General features: G+C 39.6%; 1 protein-coding gene across 6 annotated transcripts in view; it reads right to left on the bottom strand.

Moving 5' to 3' along the window:
* Positions 1-11,851, bottom strand: part of COMMD10 (COMM domain containing 10) — a 178,323-nt gene extending 166,472 nt beyond the window's left edge. For all 6 annotated transcript variants that reach the window (XM_036847807.1, XM_036847808.1, XM_036847811.1 and 3 more), the window contains exons 1-3: positions 11,628-11,851; positions 10,098-10,188; positions 741-851 (exon numbers count right to left, since the gene is read on the bottom strand). In XM_036847807.1, the coding sequence (XP_036703702.1) occupies positions 741-851; positions 10,098-10,188; positions 11,628-11,668 (243 nt within the window). In that variant the 5' untranslated portion in view covers positions 11,669-11,851. The remainder of the gene's footprint in view (positions 1-740; positions 852-10,097; positions 10,189-11,627) is intronic.
* Between the last annotated feature and the right edge of the window lie 431 nt (positions 11,852-12,282).

Below are 12,282 nucleotides of genomic sequence, written 5' to 3'. Positions count from 1 at the left end.
AGCAATGTGCTGCATTTACATAAGATGCACAGAAAATGTGATCCTGGCCCCACACAAATTCAAAACCTAGTGAAGGAGACACAACTGACATACATGAAATAATGAAAAGATGAACAGTGTGCTCTACCATGATGAGCCAAGCATAAAAGGAACCCAACTAAGGGGAGGACTGCAAGTATAAGGGGTCAAGGCTGCAGTGGGAGGAGACGTGATTTGAACAGAACAATGAACTTAAACAATGAACTGAATTTAGATATAAAGAAGGGATGCAGAAGAACAGCTCAGTACGAAGAAATAGTATGACAAAAGGTCCTTTGACAAATATTTCTTATCTAAATATTTTATTCATCAACCTAGTCAAATAAATCCTCCAAAATCATTTATTAAATTTCTTAAATAAAATGTGTTCATTTTTCCAAATCATTTTTCCAAATTATTATACCAAGTAACAATAAATTTGAATCTTTTTTAACTGTCTCAAGTCAACGAAGTCTTGATTCATACTGTCAAATACTTTACTCAGGCTGCTCAACACTAAGACTGTTTTAGCAGAACGCAATACCATCGAAAAAAATCACACATTCAAAATATTTTTACTACATCAAAATTTTTTGATAAAACATATTCACAGCTTCCATCTGTATACTTGAGAAAAATAAGATAAAATGTTATAGATATCACAGCAATGCAAACTTGTAGTAAACAAACCATGGTTAGGAAGTTTGGGACAATAAAAATACCTGTTCTAAAATAAAAGATATTGTTTCAAGAACTAGGTGAAGATCTTGTCTCTCCAGAGAAAATGCAGCTTGAAGTTTTTCTTCCTCTTCTTCACTGAAACTATTCTCAGCCTACAACACAGAAAGCAATCTATTAGCATACACTCAGGTATTCAAAACTCAGATACTCAACAGAAGATTCATTTATTCATACGACAATGAGAACTCGAAAGAAAGAAAGTAAATCCATCCTTGAAAGAAACTGATGTGTCTGTAAATTTCAATATCTTAAAATCATAGTACAGTTCATTATCTGGCTCTTGCCAAATAAATTTCATTAAAAAAGCCCCAGTATTTTCAATTCTATGATTTATAGGAGGTGGAAAATAATGGTAAATAACATAAACGATGGACATTTAACATATACACTAATATGTATAAAATGGATAACTAAAAAGAACCTGCTGTATAAAAAAATATTTTTTAAAAAATGGACATTTAGGACTTCCCTGGTAGCACAGTGACTGAGAGCCTGCCTGCCAATGCAGTGGACGTGGGTTCGAGCCCTGGTCCGGGAAGATCCCACATGCCGCGGAGCAACTAAGCCTGTGCACCACAGCTGCTGAGCCTGCGCTCTGGAGCCTGCGAGCCACAACTACTGAGCCCGCGTGCCACAACTACGGACACCCGCGTGCCTAGAGCCCATGCTCCGCAACAAGAGAAGCCACCGCAATGAGAAGCCCGTGCACCACAACGAAGAGTAGCCCCCACTCGCTGCAACTAGAGAAAGCCCGCGAGCAGCAATGACGACCCAGTGCAGCCAAAAATAAAAATAAATAAAATAAATAAATTTATTAAAAAAAAAAGGACATTTAGAAAAAACAACACTACAAGGTAAAACCCCAAAATGTTAACAATAATTAATAGTAATTTCCATCTTTACTCACAACATTATAATCAACTATATTCCAGTATAAAATAAAAATTAAGAAAGAAAATTAAAAAACATGGGGGGGGGGGAACACCTTCTCTGTAATAATACTATCCAATTATAATGGGTCCCAGCAACTCTTCTAAGAGCCCAAAGCAAAATCTCCATTTAAGAGAACAGCATTTTCAGATAGAAAATACCTGGGGGCTTCTTTCCTTTGGTAGCTCTTTCCTCCCCCCAACTCACCCCAAAACCTCTGCCAGTATATGACCTTACCTAACTCTAAGCTCCTGTAGGCATTTAATAAGAGGGAGCCTACCCTGGAAGGATTAAACAGATAAAAACTGTTAACCTTGAGAACCTTTATCTATATCCTCCATTACCTAGCACCAGGATTCCCATCAGATAGAGAGGTGGCAACTAGTTTAACCCTTAGGATTATTTTATTAAAAGTCAATGGGTTGGGCTTCCCTGGTGGCGCAGTGGTTGAGAATCTGCCTGCTAATGCAGGGGACACGGGTTCGAGCCCTGGTCTGGGAAGATCCCACATGCCGTGGAGCAACTAGGCCCATAAGCCACAACTACTGAGCCTGCGTGTCCGGAGCCTGTGCTCCGCAACAAGACAGGCCACGATAGTGAGAGGCCCGTGCACCGCGATGAAGAGTGGCCCCCACTTGCCGCAACTAGAGAAAGCCCTCGCACAGAAACGAAGACCCAACACAGCCAAAAATTAATTAATTAATTAATTAATAAAAAAAAAAGTCAATGGGTTATGGGATGCAGCAAAAGCAATTCTTAGAGGGAAATTTACAGTGATACAGGCCTTCTTTAAGGAACAAAAAAAATCTCAAACAATCTAACCCACCACCTAAAAGAATTAGAAAAGAAAAACAAACAAAACCTGAAGTCAGAAGAAGGAAGGAGCTAATAAAGGTCAGAGAGGAAATAAATAAAATAAAGATTAAAAAAACAATAGAAAAAAAATCAATAAAACCAAGAGCTGGTTCTTTGAAAGGGTAAACAAAATTGACAAACCTCTGGCCAGGCTCACCAAGAAGAAAAGAGAGAAGACCCAAATAAACAAAATAAGAAATGAAAGAGGAGAAATCACAACTGATACTGCAGAAGTCCAAAAAAATATATATATATCTCTATATAAATATATATATATACACACACACATATATATATTTGCTGACTACTTATTATGTGCTACATAGACAGTTTATGTCCTCAGGAGTACTATCCTCTAGTTAGAAAGACAAATTAAAAACAAATAATTGTTCAAATAACTTCCCTTTCCAATGAGTTCTGCAAAAGTATGGGTTATTATAAGAGCATATATAAAGTGAGAAATTAAGTCTTTTTGATAATTTTAATATTTTCCAAAACTTACACATTACACACATTACTTTTATAAGCAATATATGAAAGAAAGAAGTTAGCCATCTGAGTATAACTTCTGGCTGGTCTCCTTTCTTTCATTTCCAAAACAATCTCCTTGATCTAAAGACTGTTTTTCAAGTGTGAAAAATATACACTATTAGAACTGCTTTCAAATAAAAATACTTTATCTACACATACCAAAAACAACTTTCCCTGTTGCTGCCTCTCCCCAACAGCTACATGGAGAAGTTTCAGAAGTCCATGCCTTAACAGCTTAGGATGAGGTACAACCTTACAATTGCTCAAGTGAAGCAGCATTAGAACTCTAAGCTGGCATATTTTTGGTTTGGGGAGGCTAGTCACCAGAACTCCAAGTATCTACTACCTGTTTTATGACTGAGAAAAGCATGAACCCAATTTGGCCAAAATGCCAATCACTTACCTCAAGAGCAATGTTTTGATTTTAAAGTTCTAGAATTTCTGTGACTACCATACACCTTCTTGAAATAATGACCTACAGTACCAGACTTTATCAATATGAGGAAGAGAGTAACAGTATTACCCATGTACAATCAATGAACCACATGTTGCACTAAATTCAATGGATATGTACAATTTAACTTCCAAGTTTGTCAATCTGATTCATTTAAATATACACCAAACGAGGTATTTTGACAAAATAAAAATAGTGATTGAGCACGTAGAAAAATAAACTTCAGTGTCCCCAATATGTACAAGAAAGTGAGACTTTTTTTTTTTAAGATTTTTTTTTTTTTGCTGTGGACCATTTTTCAAGTCTTTACTGAATTTGTTACAATACTGCTTCTGCTTTATGTTTTGGTTTTTTGGCCACGAGGCATGTGGGATCTTAGCTCCCCGACCAGGGATCGAACCCGTTTCCCCTGCATTGGAAGGCAGACTCTTAACCACTGGACCGCCAGGGAAGTCCCGAGACTTTTTAAAAAAGAGCAAGAAAAGGGATATTCTCAAGATCTTCAAGGGCATCATATTAATAAAGTGGTTTGGAGTAAAGGGGGACAAGGGAACATGTATCTCCCCCCATCCACTGGTACATGAAACATGCACCCTTAAAATAAGGTGGTGCTTAAAATATGTGAGCAGAACAACAAATGGAGAATAAAATACAGCCATAAAACAAAGTTCCAAATCCATAGTCAATATCTCGCTCCAACAACGACCCTGGGTAGATCAATATTAAATGTAAGTCACTCTATTTGCTTCCAGACAGCAGCAGGTTAACTTCTTCCTAGGTACCAAAAGTAACCCACACATATCTGGGTGTTGAAGAGAAAGTAAAGGAGATATATTCGTTTTTACCCTCTCAATGGGAGAAATTTAAGGCCCACGTTTATAAAATTAGAGAGCAAGTGTCCAAGAAACTTAAATTTTAAATGGAAAATGGATGTTATTTTTTCTATATATTTAAAAAGCATATGCCATAAACATATATACACAGGCAGAAAGGAAAAACAGTATTTAAAAAGAATAACTGCTGTATGGCTTGACATGGAAAGATCTCTGATACAAGTGATAAGTGAAAAAGGTAAACAGTATAATGCCACTTATGAACACATGTATATAAAAACCAAAAATTTCTATTTATATAGGCGTGCACATATGTTTGCACATCTGTATTTATTAATACTTGAAAAAAAGACCTGGAAAGATGAAAACCAAATCGACAACAAAGATTACTTCTGGGAGATGTGGTGGTTTTATCATATCTGCAAATTCTTTTAACACTCCTCTGTTCAAAAGATGGAGCCTAATTTCCTCTCCCCTGAATATGAGCCAGACTTACTGACTTACTTCTAACCAGTAGAATATAGTAAAAGTGAAGGTATGTGATATCCAAGCCTAGGTCATAAAAAGGACAGCACCCCCCTCTCTTGGACCGCTCATTCTGGAAGAAGACAACTTCCGTGTCAGGAGGAAAGGCCCATGTGACAAGGAACTAACTGGTGGCACCATCTAGCCACGTTAGAAGGAAATCCTCTACCCCAGTCAAAACTTCAGGTACCAGCTGCCCCACCCAACATCTGAGAGCAATTTCATGAGAACCCCAAGCCAGGACCACCCAGCCAAGCCACTGCTAAATTCCTGACTTACAGGAAGCCTGAGAGATAATAAATGTTTACTGTTGGTTTAATCTGCTAACTTTGGGGGAAATTTGCAATTCAGCAATAGATAACTCACACAGGAGAGAATTAAGATGGAGGAAGGGGGAAGAGTTAGCCAAGGGGGGCATTTCAGTTCGTCCATGTTGTTTAAATGTCTTAAAACAAAAACTTCCTCATAAACTATTTGTGAAATTTAAAATGTTACTGAAACACTTCACTTACGCACTCTATTTTGAACTTTAAGGGCACAAAAAAGAACAAATCAAAAAATCCATCCTTCCAACTTTTTCTTTTTTTGAAGAATTTATTTTCTTAACATGCATGAGGAGTGAACTCATCTTAATTCCACATACAGTTGAAATCAGGTCACATTGCTCAGAAGGTTATACTGATCTTCTATTCTATGAAGACAGTATACTATCTAAATAATTATGAAGGCAATTAGGTTTTAAAAACTCAAAGCACGGCTTTAGAGACAAGAGAGGCCTGTGGTCCGGAATCCAAGCTGACTCACATACACAGGCATACACACACACCAACACCACAATGGAAGAACACATGGTACTAGTAGTCTGCATATGCCATAATTTAAAATGTATACATATCATTTTAACCTAATAAACTAAGTTGTAAGAAGCCCTCCAGCTTATATTAAGTACAAAATAAATGCATTTTCAGAGGTAAGCTACTCTTTTCTTTTTCTGTCCACATAGATGAGGCCAATTCTTCTTTGAACAGGACTGTGCTGCACATCGCTAGGACATTTAAAGTCCCGGGGCGTGAAATGCCGGCAGCACCCTCCATACGTTGTAACAACAGCAACAACAAAATCCTCAGGCATTTCTGTAGGCTGGGGTTTACAACTGTGACTGTCCTTTATATTAATATAATGAGACTTCTCTAGCGGTCATAATGAGGAAATATGGTGGTACCCACAAGTCAATATATCAAATAAAAGAACTTTTATTTTAAACTTTTAAAGGCAATCTTTCTGAAATGTACGGCACCCATTCTAGACTTCTGTAAACAAAGTATATTGGATTACACTAGATTCTTGCAATAAGTCAGATCATAATTACGAGCATCCAAGTTCCGTGCTGCAGTTGGTTTCCTAAAGAACTGCTAAGATACACTGATGATTTTTCACTTCAGAAAAAACCCTCAGATTTCTTTGCTTTTGTACTTCTTTGTGTCTGATTTTCATAATTCTTCCATTTCAATCTATACCCAGCAGTCGATTCTTGAAACTGCCCACATGCCCCATCACAGGAGCGCCTTCACCCCCCAGTTTGCTGTTGCTAGTCGGCCATGGCCAGAAATCCAGACACCTCATCTCGCAGAACTAGACATATAACATAGTAACATCGATAGGCTTTGTGGGAGGGCCTAAGAGTCTCTGGAGCAAGGTATATGAGGGGTTTTTTTTAATTGCATGAGTTGTGACAGCTATTTTAAAAAACTTAGAGGCCACAAATGTTTGTTTTTAAGTTCACAGATAAGGAAGTTACTATGAGTTCCTTCAGTGTTTCCCAATGCAGACTCTATTAGCATGCAGGATGAGACAATTCTTTGTACAGGACTGTCCTACTCACTGCAAGACATTTAAAGGTACACATATACAATGGAATATTACTCAGCCATTAAAAAGAATGAAATAATGCCATTTGCAGCAACATGGATGGACCTAGAGATTGTCAAACTGAGTGAAGTATGTCAGACAGAGAAAGACAAGTATCAAATGATATCGCTTATATGCGGAATCTAAAAAAAAAGATATAAATGAACTTATTTACAAAACAGAAACAGACTCACAGACTTAGAAAACGAACTTATGGTTACCAGGGGGGAAGGGTGGGGGGGAGGGATAGTTAGGGAGTTTGGGATTGACATGTACACACTCCTATATTTAAAATGGATAACCAACAAGGACCTACTGCATAGCACAGGGAACTCTGCTCAATATTATGTAACAACCTAAATGGGAAAAGAATTTGAAAAATAATAGATCCATGTATGTGTATAACTGAATCACTCTGCTGTACACCTGAAACTAACACAACATTGTTAATCAACTATACTCCAATATAATATAAAAAGTTAAAAAAATAAATAAAGTTCCTGGGCATTAAATGCCACCAGCACCCTACACACATTGGTAACAAACCACCCAAAATTCCCAAGTATTCCTATATGCTACGATTGCTCAGGAGTAGGGCCAGTTCAAAGAAGACTCCCAGACCCATACTTAGGCGTGCCCATATTCTATACCTAAGCTTACTTTCCCCATGTTTATTTCTACTAGAGATTCCAAGGAACCAGTCTGGACAAAAACAGATATCCTCTGCCCACAATCCCATTTTACCAAGATTAAACTTGGTAAAATCAAAGTGTCAAGCTGATAGCATTAAGAATAGTAACCAAATCCCTAAACCTCTTCACCAACTTACCTGCATGCGGTTTCACCGCTCTCAGGACTCTGCTTGTCCCAAGGCAAAGGGCAACTTGACAGACCAAGAGTACATAAAAGAAAGCTGGCAGATCTGAGATGTCACTGCAAACTCTTTGATAAGAGCCCTTACCACAACTGGAGTCCCTCTGGAAGAACATTCCCTAAAACTGTCCAGGCGGGTTGGGGGAGTGGGGATGGGTTGCCCCTTTCCTGACTTTCTCTCCTGACTTTCTGCAGGCAAGTAATCAAATACAGATGTTTCTGTCCTCAGCTGCTTCAGCTCTCAACAACCACACCTTCTCACCTCCACTCCCCACCTCTGAAGGCACAGCATTCAAACACCTCTGTGGAATGCTTTGGCCATTCAGTTACTCTAAGATAGATATTAATGTTTTCTCAATTCCAGAGGGTCAAAGACAAACTCCAGAGGGTCACGAGTTTCCTGCAGATGTTCCATCCTCCCTCAGTACGAAGAACAAAAGAGGTATATAAGTGTTTTGTGTCCCATATCACTTTGTATGTGTTTAAGAAGGCAGCCACCCACAACACTGTAAATCAATTATACTTCAATTGAAAAATACAGTAAAACAAATAAAATAAAAACAAAAAAGAAGGCAGCCACCTACTCAGACAATCAAAGAAACTCTGTATCAACTGCCTGCATCATTCACTTTTGGACTGATTTATATACCGTTTCACACTCTTTCCTGAGGCTTACTGTAATGGGTCAGAGGGATGGATTCTGGAGCCAGACCGCCTTACTAGCTAGCTGTGTGACCTTGGGCAAATTACTTAACTGGTCTCTATCTCAGTTTCTTCATGGATAAAATAAGGATGACAACAGAACTTACTTCCTAAGGGTGCTGGGAGGATCAGATGAGTTAACACCACAAAGCCATCAGAACAGCACCGGTCACAGAGGGAGCAATGGAACTGTGCATAGCAAACACCACAGAATGTAGCTGCCATTGTTACTGTGGTTGTTCCTCCTGTTTCTCCTTCTACATCACAAATTCCTTATGGGCAGGAATTCAGAGAACCTATATTCATTTTGTGTTTCCCATGGCAAGGAAAAGAATGAAATCCAAGAATAGCTATTGAGTGCCAACAACATAAGTATCAGTGTATCAAGTGTGGGAAATATAAAGATGAGTAAGACATGATACTTAGAGTATTCAAGGTCAGAGAAAGACCCTGTAATCATGAAACAAATACTTATGAGGTAGTACTAAAGTGAGGTGAGGATGAACCAAGTGTTTTAGAAGCAAAGAAGAGAGGACGAGCTGCTGAGAGTAGGGCTGTCAAATCCTTGAAAGATGAATAGTTTATTCACTAAAGAAGGGAAGATATTTCAGGTAAGGGAAAGAGTATATTACACAGACACCAAGTCAAAAAAGTTCACAGTACGTTCCAGTAAAACAGCATAGCCCAGGGTAACTGAAACACTTGCAAAGTGGGGAAAACACAGACGGTACCTATATTGTAACGTCATTACAATACAATGTTAAGGAATATGAACTTTTTCCCATGAGCAATGGAAAGTCATTGATGGCTTTGAATACTGTAAAGATATGATCAACTTTTTTTTTTTTTTAGGAAAAAAATATTTGGAAAGATAAATGGAACAGCACCATGAAGAAGTGATAAGAAGGTAGAAGACTACAGACAGTGGTACCAGATTGAAGGTAACTGTTGTAGTCCAAGGGAGAAATAATAAGGGTCTGAACTAGGATTACAAAGAGAACTTGGATTTGAGAGATACTTCAGGGGGAGAAAGGGCAGGGCTTTGGGACTGGCCTCTGGCCAGGAAAAAGAAGAGGTAAGAGTCTGGGTTCTCATTTAATGGTGATACTTTGCACCAGGCAGAGCAGTTAGTGGGCACTCCTTAAACACACGTTGAATGGAATTAAATTTTATTAACCTGATAAAGAAGTTAACTAAGTTATGTTAGTAAGTTAACCAAGTAATGAATTACTAAGCATCAATATATCCAAGATAACCACACCCTTGAAATAAAAGTGGAAGAGAAAGATTAAATGAAAAATTACATACTGGTTGATAGCAAAACTACAGAGTTATTTTTAAGACAAAGAATGAAATCATGATATCAGAATTTTCCCAAAGCGTGTTCCACAGAGCCTTGGTCCCAAAATAAATACCATGATAAAACAGTTCCCTGGTCAAACACATTTGGAAAATTTTGCACACAACAGTCACGCTTAAATATTTACTATTAACACTACCATAAAATATACTCTGAAAAGTTCCATGATTTAAAAAAATTAATTTGAATGAAGACAGAAGTTCCCAAACTTTTGACCGTGGGATATTATCATATTTTCTAGAGACCCGGTGTTCCTGAGGACATGCTGGAGAACAATACCTCGCAAAAAGTACTTCAAGTAGAAACCTAGAGTTGCAGTGGAATCACGAGAATATATTATAATCTATAGAAGTGCAAACATACAAACCTTCAGGTGAAGTTTTTGAAGAATTCGGGTGAGCAATCGTGGAAATCTTCCTATATCTATTTCATTTATCAGCGACACTGCTTTTTTCATGCTAAATAAATTCATAAAACAAAGTTTTAAAATGAGTTTTCCCCACGTGGTACTGTAGTTACCGTAAGTACAGCTGTCTGTAAGTTTTCATTTCGACAACTCTGCTTGCTGCAAGGTAAGTCTGAGTAAAATAAAGAAAAACTGATGATGGCCAGCAAAGGCAGGACGTTTCCAAAAGATACCCCCAAAAGTACTTCTGTTGAAAAGGTCCATTTGGCAAATTTTCTCTTTCTTCTGGGCAAGGCAAACTACTAGAAGCTTGCACTCTGTGGGGAATGGTATTAATTTAGGAGCGAAAGTTTATATATCCACTAAACTCAAAACAGAACTTGGAGAAGACTGGGAGGAGGGAATTGGCAATTACACCAAAAATATAAAGAAAAGACTGCTGCATGGCAGGTAATGGAATAATAAAAAAAAAAAAAACTACATACAATATCATTTGGGGTCACTAAGTACACAGCTGTTTTAAAACCCTGTTTCAATTGTAATAATCAACTTAAATTATGTGATAAGAACAATTCTACTGCACCACGTTGAATATGGTTTACTGATGTGATGTGTTACCCAGGACACTGGTGTGAGAAAAGGAACTGGCTGTCAGAACTCAAGTAATCAAAAAAGTTAAAACTTCAAAATGACAACTCTCTTCTTCAAAAAGACTCCTGTCCAATCTAGACACAGAGTTATTCTCCAGCCTCAATTATTTGCCTGTATACTTCCGCACTTTTCTGCATCCACACACCACCTGCACTATTATTTTTCATTAAATGGAGTCATTTTTACTTAAATAATTTTATTTTAAAACATAACTTTACATCACCACCATAGACAGCCGACCTTACTTACCTACCATAAATAGAAATGAACTAAATAAACAAATGAACTCAAAAGAAATCAAATGAAAACAAAAGCAATGTTACTAAATTCTGTCTAGATACTGTTACAAGCCAAAAACTCCTGGCCTGAGGCCTAGTCTATCTTGATTGAAAAGGTATATTAACGCGTGTTAGGTATTCAAGACCATCCGGGACCAATGGGAGACTTTCTCATAATCAGGAGGTCTGAAAGAGAACTGAAAACGGAAACGGAATACCTTTCCACGTGATTTCAGTGTTACTCCAGGATGGCCTGGGTACCTGCGATACAGCCTCGGGGAACGGTGACACTGACCACACACTGTCGTACTGACCTCAGCTGCCCAGGCCCACTGTAAGCCCACGCAGGTGAACTACCGTGCAGGTGGACGCACCCGCAGTCTCGCGCGCTCCCGCGGGGCCCGCACCGCGACTCTGCCAGCCCCGCGCCCGCCCCTCCGGACACCCGCGGCCCCGCACCTGCCCCTCCGCCCCGGCCCCCCACCCGCGCCTCGGCGACAGACAGCAGCAGCACCCTTACGCCTGCCCTGCCCGCGCTGCCCCCGTGCTCAGCCGGGGCTACCTGGGGCTCTCCCGCAGAATCATCGCTGCAGACGCCGCCATCCTCGAAGCTCCCTAGCCCCGCCGCCAGGATCAGCTGCCTGGAGTTCAACCAATGGCGGCGGCAGCGGCGGACGGCAAGCCGGAAGGCTCAAGCCGCGCAGGGGGCGCGCCGCTCCGGTCCTGCGGTCCTGGAGGGGCGAAGGGGCGTCGCCGTCGTCTTCCCCGCCACTCCCGCCGTTCCGAGTTAAGGCTGTACATATATTGATTTATTTATATGTACATATTTGCCTACTTTATATATATACGCATACCTGGATATGGTGTGGCTATTTTTATGTATTATGTAGGTAGTGTGTGTGTATAAACATATACTTTTACGCTTGCGTGCATATACACATACTTTTTTTTTGGAAGAAAAAGTTTAAGCACTGCCCGCGGTGTCTGGCCTGCGCTGCAGATGGGCAGGCGGTGGAACGCGCTCCCCGAAGGAGCCCAGGGCCAGCTCCACCCTGTACCCTGCGCCACCAGCCCTTCCAGTATCTACATCCCTGGAGCTCTGCAGTGCCCCACGCGGAGCCTGGGCTCTTTGTACTTTTATTCGTTCAGTAGTGTTCTCTGAGCACCTACTGTGTGCCAGGCACTGTGCTAGACACTCGGGATACAAAAAGACCAAA

The sequence above is a fragment of the Balaenoptera musculus genome, chromosome 3, assembly GCF_009873245.2.
Source record: "Balaenoptera musculus isolate JJ_BM4_2016_0621 chromosome 3, mBalMus1.pri.v3, whole genome shotgun sequence".
Lineage (NCBI taxonomy): Eukaryota > Metazoa > Chordata > Mammalia > Artiodactyla > Balaenopteridae > Balaenoptera > Balaenoptera musculus.
This window is presented reverse-complemented; position numbering and strand designations above follow the sequence as displayed.